The following is a 24,493-nucleotide window of genomic DNA, read 5'->3' on the forward strand; positions in this document are numbered from 1 at the left end:
TTCTGTATTAGGAATCAGTAGAGAGGGTCAGGGCAGTGATCAGGGAAGAGACAATGGCCAATGTGAGGATGCAATATCTAGTTGGTTGCCTTAAACTACAGAACCATTAGAAGAAAGAACGTTAACAATGTTTTTATACTGTCTATTGAAGACAGAAAGGAGGAATAATATATCCGCATGGTCACATTTCCTTTTGATTAAAAGTTTACCCATGGGACATTAAGTCACCTCCACTTAAAAGGTGTACATTCATTGGCACTGTTTTCATCAGGGATGTCTGAACTATGGTAATCTGTGTGGGAGCATCATTCAGAGAAGAGAGAGGAGAAAAATGCACCAGTAGCTCCCTTTCTTGAGCTCCAATCTCCTGCCATTGTCTTTCATTGTCTAAACCCAACTAGAAGCCAGCTGCATCAGGGGACTTGGAAATAGAGCCTACAAGTGTCCTCTGCTGCAGAGAAAGGAGAGGAAATGGTTCTCAGAGCCAGCCGGCCAGGAACAGACACAGCAGGCATGGTGGTATGAGGAAAAGTGCAGGGTGGTGACTTCTGAGAATCTGTCCTGGCAGCCTCCAATTCAGCCTCCTGCTCTGTATGCTGTGCTTTCTCTGCCTTTGTGGCTGACTGGGCAGAGGGACCAACTGCCTGGCAGTCTGTATTAGTCCGTTCTCACACTGCTAATAAAGACATAATTGAGACTGGGTAATTTATAAAAGAAAGAGGTTTAATTGACTCACAGTCCAGCATGGCTGGGGAAACCTCAGGGAACTTACAATTATGGCAGAAGGGGAAGCAGATATGTCCATCTTCACATGGTGGCAACAAAGAGAAGTGCAGAGTGAAGGGCAGTGGTGAAGCCTCTTACAAAACCATCAGATTTCATGATAACTCACTTACTATCAAGAGAACAGCATGGAGATAACTGCCTCCATGATTCAGTTACCTCTTACCAGGTTCCCCCAACAACATGTGAGGATTATGGGAACTACAATTCAAGATGAGATTTGGGTGGGGACACAGCCAAACCATATCATTCCACCTCTGACCCCTCCTAAATCTCATGTCCTTACATTTCAAAAACACAATCATGCCCTTCCAACAGTCCCCCAAAGTCTTAACACATTCCAGCATTAACTCAAAAGTCCAAGTCCAAAGTCTCATCTGTAACAAGGCAAGTTCCTTCCACCTACGAGCCTGTTAAATCAAAATCAAGTTAGTTACTTCCTATATACAATGAGGGTACAGGGACTGGGTAAATACATCCATTCCAAATGGGAGAAATTGGCCAAAACAAAGGGACACAGACCCCATGCAAGTCCGAAATCCAATAGGGCAGTCATTAAACCTTAAAGTTCCAAAATGATCTCCTTTGACTCCTTGTCTCACATCCATGTCATGCTGATGCAAGAAGTAGGCTCCAATGGCCTTGGGAAGCTCCACCATTGTGGCTTTGCATGGAACAATTCCTCTCTTAGCTGCTTTCGTGGGCCGATGTTGAGTGTCTGTGGCTTTTCCAGGTGCATGGTGCAAGCTGTCAGTGGATCTACCATTCTGGGGTTTGCATGATGGTGGCTATCTTCTCACAGCTCCACCAGGCAGTGCCCCAGTGGGGACTCTGTGTAAGGGATCCAACCCCACATTTCCCTTTTACACTGCCCTGGCAGACATTCTCCCTGAGGGGTCTGCTACTGCCGCAAACTTCTGCCTGGACATCTAGGCATTTCCATACATCCTCTGAAATCTAGGCGGAGGTTCCCAAACCTCAATTCTTGATTTCTGTGCACCCACAGGCTCAACACCATGTGGAAGCTGCCAAGGCTTTGGGCTTGCACTCTCTGAAGTGACAGCCTGAGCTCTATGTTGGCTCCTTTTAGCCATGGCTGGAGCTGAAGCAGCTGGGACACAGGGCATCACGTCCTGAGGCTGCATAGAGCAGGGGGGCCCTGGGGCCAACACAGGAAACCATTTTTCCCTCCCAGGCCTCCAGGCCTGTAATGGGAGGGGCTGCCATGAAGGTCTCTGACAGGCCCTGGATACATTTTTCCCATTTCTTGGTGATTAACATTTGGCTCCTTGTTACTTACACAAATTTCTGCAGCTGGCTTGACTTTCTCCCCAGAAAATGGGGTTTTCTTTTCTGTCACATTGTCAGGCTGCAAATTTTCCAAACTTTTATGCTTTGCTTCCTCTTGTACACTTTGCTGCTTAGAAATTTCTTCCACTAGAGACCCTAAATCATCTCTCAAGTTCAAAGTTCCACAGATCTCCAGGTCTGGGCCAAAATGCCAACAGCATTTTTGCATAGCAAGAGTGACTTTTACTCCAGTTCCCAAAGAATTCCTCATCTCCATCTGAGACTACCTCAGCCTGGACTTTGTTGTCCATATTGCTATCTGCATTTTGGTCAAAGCCATTCAACAAGTCTCTAGGAAGTTCCAAACTTTCCCACATCTTCCTGTCTTCTGAGCCCTCCAAGTCTCCAGGGAGTTCCAAACTTTCTCACATTTTCCTGTCTTCTTCTGAGTCCTCTAAACTGTTCCAACCTCTGAGTATTACCCAGTTCCAAAGTTGCTTCCACATTTTTGGGTATCCTTACAGCAACACCTCACTCTACCAGTACCAATTTACTGTATTAGGCCATTGTCACGCTGCTAATAAAGACATACTTGAGACTGGGTAATTTATAAAGGAAAGAGGTTTAATTGACTCACAGTTCAGCATGGCTGGGGAGGCCTCAGGAAACTTACAATTATGGCAGAAAGGGAAGCAAACACATCCTTCTTCATATGGCGGCAGCAAGGAGAAGTGCATGGTGAAGGTGGGGAAAAGCCCCTTATGAAGCCATCAAATCTTGTTAGAACTCACGCACTATCACAAGAACAGCATGGAGATAACCACCCCCATGATTCAATTACCTCCCATTGGGTCCCTCCCGTGATATGTGGGGACTGTAGGAACTACAACTCAACATGAGATTTGGGTGGGAACACACCCAAACCATAACACAGTCCTTATGGCTGAGGACCATTGGGCCAGTGGTCTACCTCTTCTCCCAAAGTGGCCTTATGCAAGGTACCTGGAGAAGGTCCACTTATGAGACTCTATTAAACTATTAAATACTATTTTCGTTCCCCACTGAGTGAACAGAAAATCAGAAATTAAGGTCCTATTTTATAGACTTCATAAAATCATTTGAATTAGTGGAGGGTTGATTGGAGTTTTGTCTATTGTCATGAGTACAAAGTATCAGTCATGATGAGCCTCATTAAGTTTTGTGGGGAGGGGTGTACCAAAGTTCAGTAGATTACATGAGTGAGGAAGGATGGCAAAGCCTCTACAGGCAAGCAATGCCTAGAAGGAGTGGTACCCATTCTACAGACTCCACACCAGAAATAAACACTGCTCATCAGGGGTTCAGCAAGACAGAGCTCTGGATCCAGATGGACGGCTGACCAATTGTGTGAACAGAATAGTTGTTCTCAAGTCTTCCCCTGCTCATTTCAATTAATGGACAAGTTCCATTACCATGTTAATGCCTAGCTAAATTACACTAGTCAATGCTTTTGGTCAACATAGAAGTCACCTTTTAATTTTCCCCAATCTTTTCTGCTATAGAGCAAAGCACTAATACTGTCTTGGCTTCTGTTGCTGTAATGCAGTCTTTAGGAATTTAGTCTTAAGTAAATTCTGGTAGAGTAACTCCTGTGTAATCCGTTTCAGTCTAGCATTTGCCAATGTCTTAGAAAAGAGGAAGACTGAAACTCGGAGCTTTGTTTATTTAGTCAGTCAACAGAGTTTACTGAATGTTGACTACATGCTTGGGGCTGAGAAAAGCAGAAGAAACCTAAGAGACACTCTCCCTGACCCAGAGGACCATCTCATCTTGCAGTGGGAATGTAACTATGAATGAATAAGCCTGATCTGTGCACCAGGAAAGGCTTTTCTGAAAACAATGATGTATTAGATTGTCTGATAGTATTCCAGGCTCGGAGAGCAGCCCATAGAAAGGCCCTGAGGCAGAGAAAAGCATGGCTTATTTGAGGAGATAAAAGTTCATCATGGTCAGGGTGTAGCGCTAATGGAAAGAAAAGAGTTGAAGATGATTGAACAAAGTGATTTTTAGTTTACTTATTTGTTTCTGTGTTTGGCTAGGAAGCCTGCTATTCTAAACCATTAATTTGAGAATCCACATTTGAAAGCCTCAAATTTAATTTGATGTATGTACATTTATTGAGTAAGACGTGATTCCCGACCTCAGATAACTTAGAATCTGACAGGAAAGATAAGACACATTTTTGTAGTATTATAATACAAGTCAGAACGTACCTTAAGGGAAGGACAGAGTGCCATATGAACGCAGGAACACGTGTGCTGTATTTGTTCCTGCATTCATTTCTTCCACAAATACTTAAATAATATCTTCTCTGGGGTTACAAGGATGAACAAGACACAAACTTTAACTTCAAGGAATTGATTCTACTAAGCAAGGCACATACATAAATCATCAGAATTCTTTAAGTACAGAGATAGAAATATGCACAGGCTATGATGAGATAAATCAATAGTTTTATTTTATTGAGCACTTATTAAATACTTTACATGCATTTCCCATATTCCCCTTACTAGGTAGGTATTCTATCCTCAATTTTCAGATGAGAAAACTGGCACTGAGAGAAGTTAAATCAGTATCAGAGGTCCCAACATTTGAAAGTTGAGGATATGGAATTCAAACCCAGTTCTTACTCACGACAAGCCCCAGGCTCCTAACCAACCTACATAGAATCCTGCTTCCCAATCACTCATAGTGCTCAGGGCAGAGCATCTCATCTGAGCCAGGCAGAGACGACAAATGCCTCCCTGAGCTGAGTTTAGGGATTAGGAAGTGTTGGGGAGGTGAAGGGGGGTAGGTGGGTGCCCTAATAGAGGGAAAAGCTGAGTAGACCCAGGAGGAAGAAAACTATCCAATGTTAGGGCATTATGTCCATTCTAGGTTGTTGGAGATTAAGCCAGGAGGCAGAAATTGGCCAGAAATATGCCTGGAGAATTGGGATCATGCAGGATATAGAATGTATAGTGGGAAACAGAACTGGAATTGGATTTGCATTTTAAAGTGATTACAAGGGCAGCTGTATGGAGGATGGCACTGAGGGAAATGAGAGTGGGAGAGAAGTTCAAGATTATCGTAGAGTTGTAGACAGGAGAAGGTGAGAGTCTGAACTTAGATATTCGCAGAATGGATGGGAGGAGAGGAGAAGCTTGAGAAAAAGTCAGGCAGTGAAGTTAACGGGCTTTCTGAATTCTTTGGCTGTGAGGAGTCAGCTCAGGGAGAAATCAGGGTTGACTTCTAGGTTCCTAACTCAGGAGATGGAGTAGATGGATGGTGTTGCCACCAAATAAGGAGAAAGCAGGTTTGGGGGTTAGGTGATGAGTTCAGCTTTGGTCATGTTGAGTTGGAAGCTCCAGTGAGACATCTAGATGAAGCAGTCCCACAAGAAATTGGGAATCTGAATCAAAGTTCATGATAGAAACATAGGTAGAAAAAGATTTCAGAACCATCAGCCTAATGGTGGAGCTAAAGCAAGGGAAGTGGAAGAGAGCCCCCAAGCAAAGAGGGTAGAGCAAGCTGAATGTGGAATGATCATGCAAGGCAGGCAGCTCTTGGAGGGGGCACCCATGTGAAGGTACTTAAAGAGGAATAAAGGACACTTCAGGCTGTGTAATAGTGTGAGCAAAACAGGGGAAAAAGCAAGAGGTGTTTTCAGAGAATGTAGTGGTTCACTGTGGCTGGATAATAGTGGGTTTGATGCAAGTATCAGGTGATTAAGCTGGGAATGGGTTATAGTCTTGAGAGCTTGAGGCCAGGCAATGAGAATGAAATACTATTCAGCCTTAAAAAGAAAAAAAATTCTGGTACATGCTTCAATATGGATGAACCTTGAGGACATTATGCTAAGAGAAATACGCCAGTCACGAAAAGACACATGCTGTATGATTCCATTTATATGAGGTATTTTAAGTTATCAAATTCATAGAGACAAAAGGTAGAATGGTGGTTGCCAGAGCTGGGGGAGGGTAAAAAGTGGAGTTGTTTAATAGGTGCAGAGTATCCATTTTTCACAAGGAAGAAAGGTATGTGATGGGATAGTGGTGATGCTTGCACAACTACACTTAATGCTGCTGAACTGTACACTTAAAAAATGGTGGCCAGGCATGGTGGCTCACGTCTGTAATCCCAGCACTTGGGGAGGCTGAGGTGGACAGATCATGAGGTCAAGAGATAAAGACCGTCCTGGCCAATGTGGTGAAACCCCATCTCTACTAAAAATACAAAAATTAGCTGGGCGTGGTGGTGTGCACTTGTAGTCCCAGCTACTCGGGAGACTGAGACAGGAGAATCGCTTGAACCCAGGAGGTGGAGGTTGCAGTGAGCAGAGATGGTGCCACTGCACTGCAGTGTGGGCGACAAGAGTGAAACTCCATCTCAAAAAAAAAAAAAAAATAGGTAAGATGGGGAGGGATAGGAAAATATTCATTAAAAGGATACTAAAAAATGGTAAGATGATAAAATTTTATGATGTGGATTTTGCCACAATTAAAAATATCAAAAGAAGAAAAAAAGCAAAGAGAAAAGAAGTAATTTTTAAATAAATAAATAAAAAATGCAGGACTTCTATTCAGAGGCTATTTCCAATAGTTCTGAGGAGAGCCAATGTGGCTAGAATGGGTAGGTAGCAGCAGAACTGTTAGTGGACCCATATGAAAGGGCTGTGTTTATATGTCAGAGTCAGTCAAATGTTGGCAATGTCATATGGTTCAACCTAATAGAAAGGCAAAAACAGACAAATCCTTTAATGAAGTTCAAGAAAATGTACATTATAACCATTTAAGTTAAATTAAAAAATATTTCCTGAGGTACTTGCTCTCAAACTAATAACCCAAATAGCAAATATTTTCCGTTTTCAATCATCTTAGGTCAATTTGAAAACAGCTTTTGAGTTTTTATTGGAGAAACTCATACTGTCTTCACTTGTTCAATGTGAAGTTGAGTTGCCAAAATTGCCTTCAGTACACATTTGTCTTTTGTATTTCAAACAGAGAAAAGTTTCCATTTCCCCATTTCATTCTGAAAGCTTTCAAAAAGTTTGGGCAGTGCCCAGTGCTGTCCCCATCACTCACTTCATCATTTCAGCTCTAGTTCTTGCACTTGGCAGACTTGGGATGCCAAGTTTCTGCCTCAGTGCTGGTCAAAATCCCACAGAGGACTTTGGTACCAATACCCACTGACAATTCTCTGAGCTGAGAGTTGTTAACTTTTCAACACAGTGACAGAATGAAAAGAGCAAGTTTTATTATCACTTATAATCAACCAGGACTTAAAAAATTCACACACACACGAGGATCAGACTCTGCTGTCTATAAGAAGCACCCCAAGAGATTATTAAAAAGGAAATTTTCAGGTGGTTTTCATAGAGATTCCAATTCTGTATCTCTTGGATGGGGTCTGGGAATCTGTTTTTAACAAAAATTGGGTTAATTCTGATACAGGTGGTCCACACACTATTTTTTCAGAAATTGATAAGTTAAATCAGGGCTTATTTTTTCCTAAGGATAATCGCAGTCAAACAAATAATATTGTTCTTTTAAATTGGTAGATACTCTAGCATTCTGAGTGCATTTTTATTTATTATATAGTACATCCAAAAACCATTTTTCTAAACTTTGGAAATATTTTCAGCAAATGAATGCATAAAATGAGATGCTGTGTATTTTACTAGAGTTTTCCTGGTATTTGAGGACAAAAGTCATAGTTATCCCTTCTCCTGTTTTCTCCAGCTGTCTAAGTATAGAAAGTGAGAGGAGGAGGAGGAGGAAGAAGTGGAGGAGGAGGAGGAGGAGGTCGTCAGAGCATTAAGAAGCAAAGAGAGTAGAATGTTACTGGAGGTGCTACAATCATCCAGATAATAGCAGGAAGTAGGGTGCAGAGGCATGTTATAAATCAGAAAGAAGAATCCTCAGAGAAGGCTGGGAAGCAGGTAATTTTCAGAGTTGAGGAAGTGGGTACACCTGCAAAACAGAAGAGATTTTTGGATGAAGGTTATAGAATAGCAGTCTAGAGGCAGCAGTGGGAGCCATTTTCTGTCCCTAGATACTAGAGCTCCAAGAGCCTGGGAGAATGACTCATCTCTGCAGAAGGAGGTGGGAAGGAATGTCGTTGCCAGGGGACCCAGTGGCTATGACAGAAAGATGCCAAAAAAAGGTACTGGATTTCTCCCAACGTCTTTGTCATTGGTCAAAAGAGACTTCCCCAAACAATGAAATACTGTTTGGAGATCCCACTGGATATAGGACCAAAGGGCAAGCAGCATTGTAAGCAAGGATATGGAAACCCAGAATGGGATAACCTCAGTACCTGCACAACACAAATAGGGTCAAGGAGAATGTTCAGGAGTTGATTTCCTTTGGAAGCTTGGTGGGGGAAGGAATACACATTTCAGAGCAGGACATGAAAAGTGAGATGCTTAGGGCCCAGGCAAGTAAGGTGAATGAGTGATGGCGGATTAGTGAAGAGTGTGAACAACTAGAGATCTCCAACCTCATCTAAAGGGACTGACCTTGCCTCTGTCCAACTATTTTCAGGTGGGCATATAGAATGTAGGGCAACAAATCCCCTGTCATTAATGAGGCCCAATGTTGGCAGCTAATTCGGATGTTAAGTAAAATGCACTGTCAGCCAAACCAAACGTATCTGTAGCCAGATCTACGCCATGGGCTGCCAATGTATGGTCTCAGCTTTGGAGCCAGAAAGTTATTAAACCTCTTTGATACTCAGTTTTCTCATTCATGAAATGATAGGTGGAAAAATACTCGACTTTGATTTTTTTGAAAGCTACTTTTGGAATTGATTAGACTTACTCTTCATGTCATTAAATGAATGTATGTAAAGTATTTTTCCAGTGTCTGCTACTGAGTAGATCCTCAGTAAATGGCTCTTATATTGACCAGAATCATGCATTTTTTTCAACATTTTCTTCCCCAAACAATCAAGCAACTGCCTTTTCTTAGAAATGTAAAAGATTGCTGTGTCTGCAACTATCCTTCAGGTCAAGGGATGACTATTAGTGTAGAAAAGGTGTGTGGCTCAGCTCCCTTCCCTCAGCTGCCCTGCTCTAGCACCTTCCTTTCAGATCTTCTGGTCCTATAGATGCCTGAAGGTCACAGGTAGAAATATACAAATTCTACACTAAAAGAAGTTGTACAGGAACCTTTAAGCAACAGCATCAAAAGCATCTGTTAAAGTAACGCTTTCCACTGAGTGCTTTGCTAGACATGGTACAAAGTGAATTCAACAGACACAGTTCCTTTCCTCTTGGAAGACCTAAGACATTCCAATGACAACAACAGATATTTTATATTCATATAAAGTGAGATAAATAGCACATGAACAGATAAATTAATGAACCTCCCTGACAAAAAAAATTGAGGAAAGGAATGCCTGCATTTATTGGTAAGAGAATAATCTGATGCATGTTACACCAGGGGAAAACCATGCTGTCTTTTTCTGCCTATCAGGGAGCTCATAAAGAGATGAGATTTTGAAATTGAATAATCTCAAAAGATTCCTTGGTGAGTTAACAAGAAATGAATGTCCAGATATACAGAGAGGGGAGCATTCCAAATATAGTGTGAGACTTGAGGAGAGGTTTAGGGATGGAAAAAGATGACTGCTGAAATGGATTTAAATACTTTTGCCTGGAAGCATATGATCCTGGTGAAAAACTAAGATGTGACTGACTAGGAAATTCTGAGAATGAAATGATATGAGGCAATGTTCTGCTGAACTCCCCAGACCTGGCCTTCCTCACGTAATGTCCACATGCCCGGGAAATGTCTGCCATCTTCTAGCAAGAGCTTATTTATTTTCACCTGGTTTCATGGTGTTTTTCAGTTGGTTTAAGTCAACTTGCTTCTCTATTCTTTTCTGCAGTCTTCCTGTGTAAGCTCAGGGTAATCTGACTACAAACTAGTACTAGGGATGGAGACTCAGGAAGAAGGGGACAATGCACAGTTGCTCTGTTTCTAGCAGGAGTGGTTCTCACTGTGTGTGACTAGCTTGCTGAACCGTGACCATCTGCAGTGGCTGTCAGGGGAGTATGTGGGGAAAGTTCACCTGAACTTTCTTCCTCCTATATTCTGCTTATCCTTGACCTCTCTTGTAGCTGTCTGGAATTTCTTGTCAAAGAAATGATAGTTTGTTTTCATAAGGCTAAATTTGTTCCAGGGACTATTTTTTCTTCTTAAAAACATTGTTTCCCATGATTAACTACGGATTAAAAAAAAGTTGTGGGGAGGAACCCTAATTTCTTCCAAAATCTTTGAACCTGTCAGTTTAACTCAGCAGGAATAAAGAAATAAGCTGATTTGAAATGTGATAACTAATTAGCTAAATACACACACACACACACACACACACACACACACCCATATTTGTATGGAAAAAATTTCAGGATTCCAATATATTGTTTTTGCCTCTACCTATCCTGAATAGAGGTAACAGAAAGCAAAAGTAAATATTTGTTTGTAATATTCTAAGCAAAGAGTTTGATAGTGGTATTTGCTGCTTGGCTTCATCCTGGCTTCTGACCTACTTACCATCTGTGTCTCTTTAGGCAAGTTACTCAGCTATAGTCTGCTTTACTTTCCTTTATGATAGATGGAAAGGGAGAGGGCTACATAATAGTTCCTATGTTAGACTGGCTATAGAGATTAAATTAATGCATGTAAACTACTTGAAGAGTGCCTGACACCCAGTAAGTATTGAATAAATGTTAGCTAGGATCATGCATACGATTACTGTATAATGATCATGATTGAGATTGAGAAGGTATGAGCCTAAATGTAGGACTAAATTGAATTAGCCTTGGCCTAAGGTTCTCACGTAGTTGAGGTATAATTAAACGCCTTTGGCCAATCCTTTTTCAAGTATCAGAGCATCTTGGGAGGGTTAGCCCTGGGCAAAACGTCTGCTTCTTCACGCCCCATGAAGGCCTAGAGGCTGGGATGCCCTGAGAGGCCATATGAGAATGCACAGGAGGGAGACATTTACTGTAGTCCTAGCCTAATCCCAAGTTCTATTAATTCGGCAAGTGATCTTTTCAAAGGGCACCCTAATATTCAAAATTCTCTGCATCTTCTTATATATCCCTTCTGCTAAACACTATACATTTTAGGAGATAAGAATAATAATACATGAATAAAATGTAAAAGTATTTTTCCTCTTTCTAATTAAAAATGACATACAAGTAGTTCTTGAATTAGAACTACTAATTCCCTAACGATAATAATATTATTACTTTCTGCTAGAGAATGTTTTATAGACATCTAGCAAGTGGCCTCACAGTTCCATTGAATTAATGGGTATTTCCAAAAGTTTGAGAAAATCCGAAAACTGGATGTCCTGTACATACGTTTCCACTGAAGTTTATGGCAGTTTCTGGGCACAATCACATCAATATTGCACATCTATAGATAGTTTACAGGTTACATAACTGTGGTTTTGGATTTAATTGCCAACTTGTTACCCTGATAGTAATTCCAGACAGGGGAATAACAGAGCGAAGGGGCCTGCCCATTGTGTTACTGCTGCCTATAAAAACAAATAGGATCCTTAGGGTTTAATTGGAGGACTTATAATTGCACCTTATGTTAAAATGGGAACTTTGGACATCTGGAAGATGAGTCTGGATTTGGTCACTTGCCTTTAGGAATTAAATTCATGAAATTGTGATGGTCCTAAAGAACAGTGGTGTTCCCACCTGGATTTATGCACAGGCAGAAATGACAAAGGTGAATGTGAGCTGGTCTGCAAAGCCAAATAAGTCAGGAGAGAAAAATGGAGTTGGGTTTTAAACTCACAAGTAATCCAGGATGATGACTGTCTTCTTTGGTCCTAACATGAAAATAAGCCGTCTAAAATGAAGAGCAGGTACATAAAAAGTTTGTTCTTACTTGGCAAAAACATGCATGGCTTCTGGAACTCACAACTACACAGGGAGTCACTTGGCATCAGAGAGCCCATTTAGGAAAAGAATGACCCATGGTGACATGGGCTTGTTGGAAAGGGTCAGGAAAGGAACATATACAGCAAAAGGTACATAACAGCTTTCCGTAGAGAACACTGGGTATCATTTTCTTCTGCTCATCCCTCCTCTCCACCATCAAAGCCAAACATTTATATAGGTATGCATTCCACTCTGTCCAATGCACTACAAATGCCAATAAGAGAGATAGGACTGTTGTTTCCATTTTTTTCTTTCTAAAGCTGTGAAAAGTTCTTTGTTTGTTCCTTATATAGTTTTAGAAATACCTTTGAGGTAATTGCCTTTATTCTTTATAGCAGATTTCATATAAAGTAAGTTTTGTGTTGCTTAGGAATAAAATTTCAGGCTTCTCGAATATTTTCTATTTTCTCTCTCCATGAAAAGATAATTTCAATTTCCCTAAATTACTAAGAATCTACTCTACACGGTGTAGTAAAATTTTAAATTATGTAATTTAGATTACTCCAGAGTAAAACTTCTTAAAAACTGAGAGCACAGCTTAGGTGTATGGTCTAGAGGCAAGAGTTAATGGCATGGAAAAGTAGTAAAAGGTTGGATTAGAAGGTTTAATACTTATGATCTCTCAGCCCATTGCAGTTTACTCACTCCTTAGGAGACACAGATGGGACACGGCAGGTGTGTGTAAGGAGTGAAGCAATTCATGAATACTCAGCCATGAAATAGAAAATCAAAATGAAATAAGTATGATTGCAACTATCTTGGTCTATTAAAGTTCAAATATCAATACCTACTGTTCTTTGAAAGCCATTACTGAATATTTACTGATAAGAAAAAAATGATAGCTTAGGAAGAGGAAGATGTTCAGGAAAGCATTTAAGCAGGGTTTGAAAGACTTGTGATTATCTTAACTCAGGGTAATAGTCGACCAATTAAAGTAGATTTCCTATCCAAATGTTTCCCATCCAAAATGATCCCTTTTTTTTTCCCCCAAGGGATCTAATTTAGGATCCCTTGGAAAAAAATTCCAAAATGCATTACAACTATTCATAAGGGTGACACATGGACCTATTTTTCTAAGGACTTTGATTTAATATTTGAATGCAATGGTATCTGACTTTGTTAGTATAACATATTTAAACTTAACAAGAAAATACCTTAATTTACTTATGCATAAGCCTATTAAACACATTTCTAGGGGCTCTTTTTATGTTTATTCTCTAGAACATAACCTATCTTTGAAGTGGTATATTAGTTTTTAAAAAGTCATTGCTAAGCTGAATAATTAAACTGAAAACAAAAGCTATTCTTGGGGTGTATTCCACATATAAAGCTATGCACATGATGTTTTGATTCAAATAATGTACTTATAAAATTTTGTTATTGTTTGAGTTCCATATTCAGAATGGCAACTTTTGTTTTTGATGATTATTCCATCCTGAAACAATTTCCCCCCTGCCCAATTAAACCAGAATTAGGAGCACATTTATATCTGATGAGACTTAAGCTTCTCAACTGCCTGCTTCAGAAATGTAGACCTTTAGTGCTTGTGTTCATTTTGTCTCTTTGTGGAGGGCTCAAAAGAAAACAGAATCAATTCCCTTAAGTTTTTCTGGAAGAAGAAGGTTGCTTTTGTTGCTTTGATCTTAGCATGTTGTGCATTTTTTATTGGCTGCTGAATATAAAAAGCCACAGCCTCATCTGGTTTTTCTGCTATATTCTCATATTGTAAATCACATAATGCCTTCCAATCTAAAGTAAAATGCTTAAGTCCAAAATATCACTTCAAAATGGATTTATCATTATAGTTGATTGAAAGATTTCCAGGGTGGAAGAAAACAATTCAACAGTTTGATTAATATGCCACAGACTGCTAAAAATATATTCATGCATTTTAGACAATAAATTCCAGGATATAGACATACACTCATGCTATTTTAGATCCTTTTTTCCTACCATTGCAAGAAGCTGCTTTAGCTAATGCAACAGCTGGCTAGGTTATTGCTTCAACAATATAATTCATAATGCAAAAGCAGCTCTTTTCCAAACATTTTAGGGCAACTCAAGTTGTTTACATCTCCTGTAGGTGATTTTCCTATAACTTTGTGCCAATTGGTGTCATACTATTTGGTAAAAATCTACATTAAATCAAGACGACTGCACTTAGTTAAATTTCTCTCATACAGAGAACTATAGAAAAATTACAGCTGATTTGAGCTCATCATCATTAAGTATATACAGGGTTTTAGAAAATGAATGCAAACTACAAAAATGGAGTATAATTAAACATTAAATAGTCCAAGTAATAAAAGTCATAGATTAATTGTCTCTCAGTTCTAGTCAGATCCTTTAAATACTGTCTCACAACTTGAGCATTGGTTCTTTCATCAGAAGAGTGCCTGTCCTTAAAGTTGGGAAATTTTAGCTCCTTTGGAGCACCGATCATCTGTAAAAAATAATTGGCATCTTCTTCCAAAGTTTCAAATTTCCCTACAAAATCATAGTTGATCAAACACGGATAGCAGAGTATGCTGACCTTTTCCCAGTGAATGTCCATTCCTACTGGACGGTGGGAATCCAGCAAGTAGTGGATAAACTCTTTGAACTTGACTCCAGATCCATTAATTAATGCTTCTTCACAGGCATTTGGTCGATATTTCTTGATAATTGCCTTTCCGAATACTGGATGGTAATAACTATTGGGGTGCTCAAATTTGTCCCTAAAGGCTGATACTAATCTTTCCACGGGATCACGAACAAACACAGCTTTGGTGTAAGTATTTAAGCGGGTATATATCCCTTTTAGGTCAAAGCTATCTAGCTTCTTCAAATGCTTCCCATAGTGGACAGCATTGTGGGAGATGTTGTATGCAGAGGAAGCCAATCCGTTTAGTACCATCAGAATTCTTTTCCAATTGGAACAGCCAGCCTTAGGTACCTCACAATATAAGATTTTGTGTTTATCTTCTACATAGATTCTGGATACCGTATGAAAAAGATGTGACTGATGATGACTCACCCCACCGTATTTCTTGCAAAACTCCTGAAGGAAAGACCTTCGTTTCTCTTGGGTCTCATCAGTTTTCTTCCATTTATTATCTTTGACTAAACTTTTGTTTAAAGGGTGAATGTCCACTGGCCAATTCATGTTGCTGAACTTGTTGAAAACAGTCTTAGCTCCTTGACGTTTTTCAACCCACTTCTCTGTTGGTGACCCTGTGGACTTACTTAAAGCTTGATCCCCTCCTTGTGAATGACTGGTCTTTGTTAGTAGCCTAGTAGATCTCTTAGAATTGAGTAGAAGATTTTCCTTTTTTTCTCTTACATCCTCAGGCATGTGAAACTTGGGGTTCTGTTAAAATAAAGAAGGAGAAATGTTGAAAGCACAGTCACGAGTGTGGGTATACTAGATAAGGAACTTAACGTATTTGTTTTAAAATAGTATCAGGGAGAACATATTTCATATAAGCTGCCAGAACAATTTAGCAAGGCATGCTGAATATCCACTTTGTAGTGAGCTTCTTCACAGAAAATATAGCAATAAGAAATGGCATCTACAGGATAGGGAGGAAAAAGCCCTGGATTTTTGTCCTGGCTTTGCCTGTAATGCAATAGAATGTAACTCAACCATTCTGAGCATCTATGACTTTTGGGATATTAATAAGTATGTCATCTTCAAGTACTGTTTTAGTTTGTGCACCTGAATGTAGATACAAAATGGAGATGTTTTGAGATTGAAACTTTTATTGTTTTTAGGGAGCACTCTGTAATGCACAGAATAGTTCAAAATCATAAATCACAACTTAAAATTTTGGCAAGGCTAATTATAAATCTCGATGACCACTTCTGTTTTCTAAGTGCTTGCAAAAATCATGTATTTTTTTTTCCTAGGAAAATGTTTTATTTTTCTAAAACATTTACCACAAAAATTTAAGAATTTATTATGATCGTAGTATACAATCTCATTCACATATGAGAACTTCCGTCTTTCCCAAGTGAAGAATGACTAAGGAATCCAGAAAAGTCTACTTGACGTCCTGCTCTATAAAATTGTATCAAGGTAGAGCAAAAATGTAGTTATCTTTTCAGTAGGATGAATCAGTCCATTTACCACATACTGTTTATCTTGCCACATCCTTCCTACAACTCTCACAGTAAAAGAAGACATGGAAGATGGGATATACAAGGTGGCATCCTCTGGTAGGGATGAAAATTTTAAGGACCTTGGCTTTTACTCTGGGTAAACTAGGGAACTTTTGTAGGGCTCTGGGTAGAAAAGTAACATGATCTCACTTAGACTTGAAAAGGATGGTGTGGAGAGGAATGGACTGGATATATACATATAGGGTTGTCAGCCTGTTATTGGAAAAGTAAATGAATAAATTCTGTGCTGTGGACATAATGCATGGTGTCATCAGCCTAGAGGTGGAGGAAGTGGTGGGGAAAGTTTCCATGATTGCCAATATATATATATGACACACATGATTGCATACATATATATATATATATATAGAGAGAGAGAGAGAGAGTATATATATGTGTGTGTGTGTGTGTGTGTGTGTGTATACACAATTTTTAACCATTGTATCCCCAACAGTGTCTAGAATGGTCTACAGCCTATAATAATTTCTCTCAAGTATTTGTGGAATGAACAAGTGAACGAATGAATGGAATTAGGTCTTCAAGGATAATTAGTAATTTTCTAGCAAATTAAGCAATAGAACAGAGGAATGAAGCACTGTTCATGGAGCCACCTCCAGACATCATGGTCATTCCACTAGCTGAGGTTGAAGGGCACTGCTTTCTTTTTCTAGTGCAAGAGGACTGTGTAAATAACCCCCTGAATACCATATGCCAACGTGTATATCCCATCCCCGTGTATTAGTCTGTTCTCATGCTGCTAATAAAGACACACCCGAGACTGGGTAATTTATAAAGAAAAATATGTTTAATGAACTCACAGTTCCACATGGCTGGGGAGGCCTCATAATCATGGCAGAAGGTAAAGGAAGAGCAAAGGCCTGTCTTATGTGGTGGCAGGCAAGAGGGAGAGTGTGCAGGGGAACTGCCCTTTATAAAACCATCAAATCTTGTGAGACTTATTCACTATCACGGGGACAGCATGGGGAAAACCCACCCCCATGATTCAATTACCTCCCACCTGGTCCCTCCCATGACACGTGGGGATTATAGGAGCTACATTTCAAGATGAGATTTGGGTTGGGACACAGCCAAACCATATCACCCCCTAAAACGGCTACTCCAAATCTTCCATACCATTGGACCGTCTATTTGGAGTTTTAACTCTAAAACCGTTTGTCTGCTGTCTTCTCCAGAGACTGCCAGGATTACTTCAAAGCCCTTTATACTTCTTTACTCTGATCAGTGATTTATAGTACATAAAGTTGTCACTGAAAATATAAAATTTGACTGTGGTTTGACAGACCATAGGGTTATGGGTGCACATGCATGGAAAGTACTTAGCACAGGCCAAATATAAAACTGCCATGATATTTGTACTATTACACTGCTATAAATAATAATCACTATTATTGTTGTTTTATTAGCAGCAGCAGTAGTAGTTATAGTACTTTAATCCCAGGGACCTGGTGAATTTAAAGCCTCCCCATTTGTCCGTTATTATTCAGACTGTAATTTGTGTGTCCTTACATATGCCCTCACTAGGTCTCTTCTCTGCTTGACAATCAGAAACAAAAACAAAATCCACCTTCCCCTGTGGCCTCTGGACTTTCTGCTTTGTGGCCATCAAATTCCCCTTTAATCTCCAGGGATTTCTGGAATGTTTGTTTCCAAGACTCTCTGTAAATGAAACTTGGCTGACTCCCAACACTCTTGTGTCTCTTGCACTTTCTCAAGCAGATGAAACTTGACTTCCTTGAACTACTTGTCTCTCCAGCCAGAAGATAGGGAGTGATTTCCCTGCAGCCCACGGCTGCTTCCAGGACATCACCCAGCAAAGCCTCCTGCTTCTGTGAAATCAATGTGTTCTCCTTAAGTCTCCCTTTCCCCCTCCTCTTGTTGTCATCTACCTTTATTACTGATTTGTCCACTTTACGCACTCCAGCTTCTAACTCAGCTCCTGTCATTACGTTTAGTGACTCTGACATCCAATCAACTCTCAGTTCCTTGACCACTTTGTTTTAACAGAGGAGCTCTCCACTTCACATCAACCTTGGTCATCACCAGAGCCTTTACTATTCCCACCATCTTTCTGACCACCCTTGTCTCACCTTCCACTTCAGTGTTATTTCCTGGTTTGCAATTCTTTGGCCACTTTTCACGGTTACCCAGGTCTTAACAGCCAGCACGACTGGCTCTTAATTCTTCAGCTCTCAGCTGGAAAGTCACCTCTGTAGAAAGGCTTTCCCTATTCACCCTGTCTAGGTTATTTCCCTCCCTTCCAAAATATTTCCTTCAGAACCCAGCTTATTTTTCTCATAGCACTAATCACACTGAGAAATGATTTTATTTATTTCCTTCTCTGTTGTCTTTTTCACCCCACTCCACCTCAATTGCACTAGAATATAACTGCAGAGAGGTCTTATCTTTCTTGCTGTCTGTGGTACTAAGCACACTGCCTGGTGTGTAGAAGATGTTCAAGAACTAATTCTTGAATAAGTAAATGTGCTTATAATTTAATAGTGGTCTTCTAAACAACTGTTTCATGACCTTGTTGAAGAAAAACAACATTGATCAAAAGGTCAAGTTAAACCTGAATAAACAATTGACCAATTCTTGTTAAGGTGATGCGAATCTGTGTTTAAATAAACCTTTGGCAAAAGAGAAAACAAATAAAATAAGCACATGGGAATCTGCTTGCAGTAAAGTAGATGTGGAGGCTTCATGTTTAACCTGCCTGCCAAATCAGATCAGTTCAAAGTCACTCAATGCTGTCTCCAAACCCGTCGAGGGCTTGCCAGTAATCCGGATTCCCAGGCTTTACTGCAGATATCCTGAATCAGAATGTCTGAGTGTAAGGCCCCTGACTTTAATTTCAACAAGATCCCCAGGTACGCCAGTGGCAGTCATAGCATTTGGGGACTACTGAACTAGAATATAAGAAATGAAAGTATAAAAAAAGGCACAAGCCTTGAAAAAGTTCCTTTCATCCTATCTGGGGGAGAAAGACATCAAATGTAGTAGACTTGCATATTTCAGTAAGAAGAGAAATAATTTGGATGTAGAGTAGGAATGTCACATGGGCCCTCATGTAGACTAGATGCAATGTCTTTCTTGTTTATCCATTTCTCTTTGCTGGAAGTCTTTGACCTCCAAGTAACTTTCTAAAGACTGGTTTAGCTGGGGAGATAACCGCATGAGGGAAAGATTCACCACTCAATATAAATTAGTGTCCTCCTGTTTCATTGAGTGCTAGTAAGTTTCCTCTAGTCTAACCAAATTGAGATATGAGAAAAGGGTTAATTCTCTAAAGTAATGGCACCAGCGACCCACAAGGGTGGCCACCAGACCTTCTCCTGGAACTCCTCATCTCAATGTCATTCACCTCATAAAACCTGTTATTCGGGTTTGATGACATCCCTCCCAACCCCCACCCAACTCCATTTTCTTCCAATCACAGCAAAGACTCCATGACTAAGGGGTTTGCATTACTAAAATCATAGCTAATGACATTTCAAATGTAAAGCTCATACCAACAAAGTCCCATCATCATCATCATCATCATCATCATCATCATCATCATCATTTTCACAACAATAATAAAAGAGTAAAATCTTACATCTCCATTTTCCTTGGGACACTTTATTCTGATTGTCCCTAAGGCAAACACGTACAATAAAGCCAAAATTATCCTGTTGCCTTCAAGTGTGGCTCCCCCTGTGTTATTTTCCATTTTTGAAAAGGTCCTATTACTTTCCTGTCACCCACTCACAAAATCTGAGAGATGCTTTAACAATGGGAAAGTAAATTGGCTATTTTACATCTCATAATACTTCTTTTTTTGTATCTTTCTAAATTAATTACCCCCAATTGGATATTCATTATCCTCCTAATTAGTCTCCTTGCAATTATTACTAAATTATTCTTCCCCAAACATTTTCTTTTTTATTTCTTAACATTTTGAACTGGATCCTCTAGTATCAGTGAACATCCCCATTCCTTGCTGGCATTTGTAGCCTGGTGCTGCTGAGCCTCTTCTCCTTTTGTTTTTTTTGCTTCTCTCTTAACACATGCCCTGTCTTCCACTTGCTTTTATCTGGGCTCTTGGCAGCCCCCATTCATGGTCTCCTCCTTTCTTGGGACTTTCAAAATCTTCTAGTTTGATGTAAAAATCCTACTTTCTCCATGACAACCACCCAGGTCTCCAGTGAGTGATTCTACTCCCTTTGAAATGACTATAGCACTTAGTCTGTACTTCCTGTGAGGAAAGTAATTTTATTCCAGCTTCCACAGTTATTTGATTGTTTTGTTGGAAAAACTCTTTTAACTGCAGCTAAATCGTAAGCTATGGAGGAAAGCTATAGTTTTCCATAAATATCCTTAAAGAGTAGATATTGCAGAGTTAGCTGAAAGACATGTAACTACAGATTTAAAAAAAGAGTATCTAAAAAAATATGGAAAAATGTGTGGAATGTTCATTAAGTCTGCAATAAATTTGAAAGCCTAATTCTTGTTATTTTTATTTATTTATTTATTTTGAGAGAAGTCTTGGTCTGTTGCCCAGGCTGGAGTGCAATGTCATGATCTTGGCTTACTGCAGCCTCTGCCTCCTGGGTTCCAGCAATTCTTCTGCCTCAGCCTCCTGGGTAGCTGGGATTACAGGCGCATGCCACCACACCCAGCTAATTTTTGTATTTTTAGGAGAGATGGGGTTTCACCTTGTTGGCCAGGTTGGTCTCAAGCTCCTGACCTCAGGTGATCTGGCCGCCTCGGCCTCCCAAACTGCTGGGATTACAGGCATAAGCCACTGCGCCTGGCCAATTCTTGTTATTTTTAAGGGTTTCTGTGTCAAGCATATCTTCTCTGTGAATTCTTATCTGATTCTCAACGTTGATATGAATTACACTTTCTTTCTCCCCAACAAAGTTGTTGAGCGCCTCCTATACATCAGGTGCTGTGCTGGATGCCAGAGATGGTGGGGTTTATAAGACAAGTGCAGACTTTATTCATATAGAGTTGGTATTCTCATAGGGAAAAGTATATTAAGCTAATAACCACACAATTAATTAATCTATTACCATAGTGGCAAAGGCTCCAGCAACATACTATTGGAAGCTGGGAGAGCAGAATTGGGGGTCCAGGATACAAAGAAAAGACTGGCCCAGTTTGAGTGTTAAGTCCTCTGTTTAGTGTGTTTTATTTTATTCTAGGTAGTTGTTAGGATTAATTGTTTAGGTAATGATCTCTCTATTTTAATTTCATTAAATTTCAGTGTGCAGTCTTATAAATCTATATAATCCCCACTAGCATCAAGGACACTATCTTGCATTAATAACATATGTTTGAATTTGATTGAAGGAAAGAATATCATTCCTGTACTGCTCCTTATTCAGGCAACAAATTCACATTGGTTTTCTACTGTTGATAAGTGTTGTACATTTGTAAGACCTTATATACTATTGTGGATCCTATGGAAGCTATAAAACTTGAGACTTTGATCATTCTTTCATCAGTGCACATATATTGAACTACTACTGTATGTTGTTTTAAGCATTATATAAATAAGGATGAGATAGATAAAATTTGTGGCCCTTCAAGGAAACCAAAGTTTAATTGATCTGATGAAAATAAGCAGTTTATGAAAAAAATGTGATAATTGCTATAATAAAAGGACATGTCAGGTATTTGGAAAGCAAAGAAAGAAGTGCTTAATTTTTCTGGAGAGATTTTTGGGGGCAAATTTCACAAGGGAGGTGATGCCTGAGATGAGCCTGGGAAGATGACGGAGGAGATACCAGGTAGACAAGTCAGAGATGGCAAGGACTGTACATCCTGACATCGAATCCACTTGGGGGCCAGACTCAGATGACAGGGAGAGGCAGGAGGGGTTGGGTGTCATTCCAGGAGGGCCTGGGCCGATATAAGCAGTCAGACTTTACCACATGTATGATGGGGATTTTCAATAGGGTCATGACAAGATTCATGATTTAAAACAAACATTCTGGGTCAGTGGGGAGGTGTGCCTGGGGGCAGAGGGATCTTCTGGAAGATGATTATGATTGTCCATCAGGAATCCTTAGGAGAGGAACTAAGACAATGGGGTAAGAATGAAGAAAAATGGAGTTGAGACAAACTTAGGAAACTGCTCAGATTCAAAGCATAAGGGTGACAGAAGTGTAAAGAATGGCTCCCCATTTCCTCTCTGAGAGAAGAAATAGAAGTAGCAGTTTTTATGGGGGCCCTGGGGTGGGTGTGGGCATTCACTATCTTCAATTTCAGACCTCTTGAGTTTAAGGTGCCTTAGAGAGCTGGAGGTAGATAGCAGGACTGAAAAGCTGGGTATAGATTCTGGAGTTGTTGGCTGGTGGAGGTGCACCTGGATTCATGGGCCTTGAAGGCACTGCCCAGGGAGTAATTTATAATATTACTCTTAATAATATATCTTTTGTGATTTGCCTTGAATCTAGATAGAAATGCAGTTATATTTCTTTACACCATCAAGGAGACCTAATTGTCTCCAGTCATTGATAAGATAAATGATGGGAGACGGTGGGGTGCTCAAAAGTCAGTCTTTTCTGGAGACACAGATCAGTGTGTCTCTCCTGGGTCCCTCTGTACCACAGCTACTCCTCTTAAATCTTGATTCAAGGGCTTCAGAAGCTGATGGCATAGTTATGAGAGGGGTGAAGACCGTGACTGCATTTCCAACAGACCCTGAGGACAATTGGGAAGAATGTGAGTACGGAGTCCTAATATCCAGTGCCATCTGCCCCATCTCACTCTCCATCCTCACCCTTTGCCCTTCCACCTTCAGTTATTCATTAAACACGTGTTTTCTGAGCACAAACTGTGCTCCAGGCACTGGGCTGCGTGTTGGTGGTATAGCTAGCAAGACAGACTTGGTCCCTGATCTTATGGGGCATCCTTGGGGTCAGGGTGGGGTAGGGAGATACAAATAAGAAAATCAAGAATTATACTTATGGGAGGTAATGAGATAGAGAAAAAACTTGGTGCATGGAAGTGCAAGAAAAAATTTGGCGCAGGAAAGCATGAAAGAGGAATCCTGGCTCGCAGGTGAGGGAGGGTGTCTGGGAGAAACTCTGAGCCAGGCAGAATCATTTCCATTTCCTGTCTCTGTGACTTATTTCCTCTCTCTTGAATATTCTTCTCCACTTTGTTTGCCTAGTTAATAGACTAGGGCATGAAGCAAGCTGGTTTAATCACTGCATCAAACAGAAGAGTAGATACAGATAAGCTCATTTTACAGAACCTGAGCTCATTTAAGAACAGAACTCATTTAAGAACCTGAGCTCAGAGAATTTAAATAATGTGCCAAGTTAACACAGCTATTGCTGGAGCTGGTGTCTCAAATCTCTGTCTTAGTCATGTCTTGCTTTTTTCCGCTGCATCATATATCAAGCTATCTATTTCTTGTTTAATGTCCATTAAATGAACTAATGTCAGGAAAGCACCAGGCATATGCCTGTTACAAGAGAGTATGGTGGTTAAGAACATGGATTTTTGAGTCAGACAGAACTGGTTATGTGTCCTCTTCTGTCATTTTCTCTCTGGGTGACCTCGGTTATCTTATTTTGTTTTTCTGAGCTTCAGTTTCCTTATCTGGAAAATGAAGATAATAACAGCGTCTACCTTGTTGGATTATAGGAAATGCCTGTAGAGATTCCTTAATGTAAATATGTTCTCCATAAGTATTAGATGTTTTTATTGATTTAGGCGCTGAATATTTTTGAGCAATTTCTATATGATAAGCAGTTTTTAGGTAAGTATTTGTTTTTTATTTGGCTTTTTTCATCTCTTTCTCCTCTTCCTTCTCTCTCACAACATGTAGCAAAGTTAAATGTTTAATGGCAATAAAAATGAGTGAGAAAAAAACAGAAGGATAAGACAATTGAGAGACAGAAATGGGAAAGAGAAAAGATAAACTTAAGTGGAGGCAAAGGCAAAGAAAGAAAACAGAAGAAAAGAAATCAGAATTATGGGTGACAGGGAGGAACAGTGAACACTTGAAGAGAGTGGGTAAAAAGAGAAACTACTGAATTACAGTCTTCTCCAAGCTATGAGCTTTAAAATATTTAAACTGCTTCAACACAAAACAGCTGTTTCTGTTGTGAGGCTATTCAAGTTGATCCAAAAAGCTAATTTCTATGGTTCTCTTGGATTCAAGGATTGAAACTATGATTTTATTTGCCAGTTCTTTCAATTTTTGGATTTAATTTCTATTTTTTTTCTGCTTGAAGCCAAACAAGCTTAAAATATGAGGACTGAGGACGTAATATA

General features: G+C 39.9%; 1 protein-coding gene across 6 annotated transcripts in view; it reads right to left on the minus strand.

Moving 5' to 3' along the window:
* Positions 1 to 237: 237 nt before the first annotated feature.
* The window catches only part of CHST9 (carbohydrate sulfotransferase 9), a 278,955-nt gene continuing 254,699 nt past the window's right edge, over positions 238 to 24,493 (minus strand). For 2 of the 6 annotated variants that reach the window (XM_009252309.4, XM_002828133.5), the window contains one exon: positions 238 to 15,407. In XM_009252309.4, the coding sequence (XP_009250584.3) occupies positions 15,385 to 15,407 (23 nt within the window). In that variant the 3' untranslated portion in view covers positions 238 to 15,384. The remainder of the gene's footprint in view (positions 15,408 to 24,493) is intronic. The other 4 variants (XM_054537757.2, XM_063716870.1, XM_054537756.2 and 1 more) reach the window with 2 other exon arrangements.

The sequence above is a fragment of the Pongo abelii genome, chromosome 17 (genome assembly GCF_028885655.2).
Source record: "Pongo abelii isolate AG06213 chromosome 17, NHGRI_mPonAbe1-v2.0_pri, whole genome shotgun sequence".
Taxonomy (NCBI): Eukaryota; Metazoa; Chordata; class Mammalia; order Primates; family Hominidae; genus Pongo; species Pongo abelii.